The sequence below is a fragment of the Austrofundulus limnaeus genome, unplaced genomic scaffold, assembly GCF_001266775.1.
Source record: "Austrofundulus limnaeus strain Quisiro unplaced genomic scaffold, Austrofundulus_limnaeus-1.0 Scaffold711, whole genome shotgun sequence".
Lineage (NCBI taxonomy): Eukaryota > Metazoa > Chordata > Actinopteri > Cyprinodontiformes > Rivulidae > Austrofundulus > Austrofundulus limnaeus.
The window spans coordinates 73,815-74,953 of record NW_013953113.1 but is presented as its reverse complement, the minus strand read 5'-3'; the positions used below and the strand labels follow the sequence as shown (position 1 = coordinate 74,953).

Here is a 1,139-nt window from a genome sequence, read left to right as displayed (position 1 = left end):
ACACACACACACACACACACACACACACACACACACACACACACAAAAGCATAATCGCATAATCGCACATTCAACCAATCCATTGTTAAAGACAGAGTGGTCAGTGTGTAGTTGTCACCTCCAGTAGTCTGATGGCATTACTGTGTCCTGGTTTAGGCAGGTTTTCAACAAGCCACTCGGGTCCCCAGGATATACATTTCTCTTTTATCCTACAACACAAAGATAAAGAGATCATAAAGATTTCAGTGTCCAATGAAAGCCTCCTTATCAAAAAGAGACTTGTTTTTACTGCTGGTTTTCTAAAAAGAAAATAAAAGAAACAAATTAAAGCAAATCGTCTATGAACACTATCACTAATAATGACCTACAACATTATTGTTTCCATAGATGACAGATTTATAATGGGCTTTAGTTTGGTTTCRTCAGTGGTGGGCAGCACTAAACCAAAAATTAGCTTTGCAATTTCTGAAGCACTTATGAAATTATTTTGGTCCGCAACTTCAAAAGCACTTATGCCATAGTAAAATTAGCAGAAGCTAATTTTAAAGTGCAAGTTCAATTTGCAACTTACTATTTGGCAATAATATATGCACAACACTGCCAACCAGCGGTGTATGAACCCTTTTACAGCTTAATCATTCAACTTAGGATTGCTGGGGATGTCATTTCCTGAAACAGACCTTTGGCTCCTGGTGTAAAAATTAAAAAGTTGTTGAGGATTGCTAGTTCAGCTGCTTCTTTGTCTTTTTCTTTTGTTTGGTGTAGATTTTTCACTAAAGAAGCATCAATAAAGTAATTTTAAAACTGTTTGTTGGAAAACTGAAGAGATGCATTCTGGGTACATGACAGATTTGATTTGTAATGGAAAACGAAAGCATGGAGTACAGGAAACTATCTTCCCTTCAAAATAAGAGCTTGGATTTTAAAGTTTTCCATATAGTTGCTCCAGTTGACCACTAGATGTCAGTCTTCATCAGCGTATCGTCTTTAAATTATTTCTGAGTCTCTAACCCCGTTGCTTTGACCAACAGCCTATATGCCACGGTCATTAATGACGTATTTCTGGTAAAATTCCAGCCACGCTCCTCCCTTCCACTTCCTGCTTACTGCCTATGTTTTTAGCTTTAGCTGCTAGTACT

General features: G+C 37.4%; 1 protein-coding gene across 1 annotated transcript in view; it reads right to left on the bottom strand.

Moving 5' to 3' along the window:
* The window catches only part of LOC106532035 (uncharacterized), a gene marked incomplete at its 5' end in the record, with an annotated part of 9,598 nt that extends 9,389 nt beyond the window's left edge, over positions 1-209 (bottom strand). Inside the window, 1 exon segment of the mRNA XM_014028021.1 lies at positions 119-209. Coding sequence (XP_013883475.1) covers positions 119-209 — 91 coding nt within the window.
* Between the last annotated feature and the right edge of the window lie 930 nt (positions 210-1,139).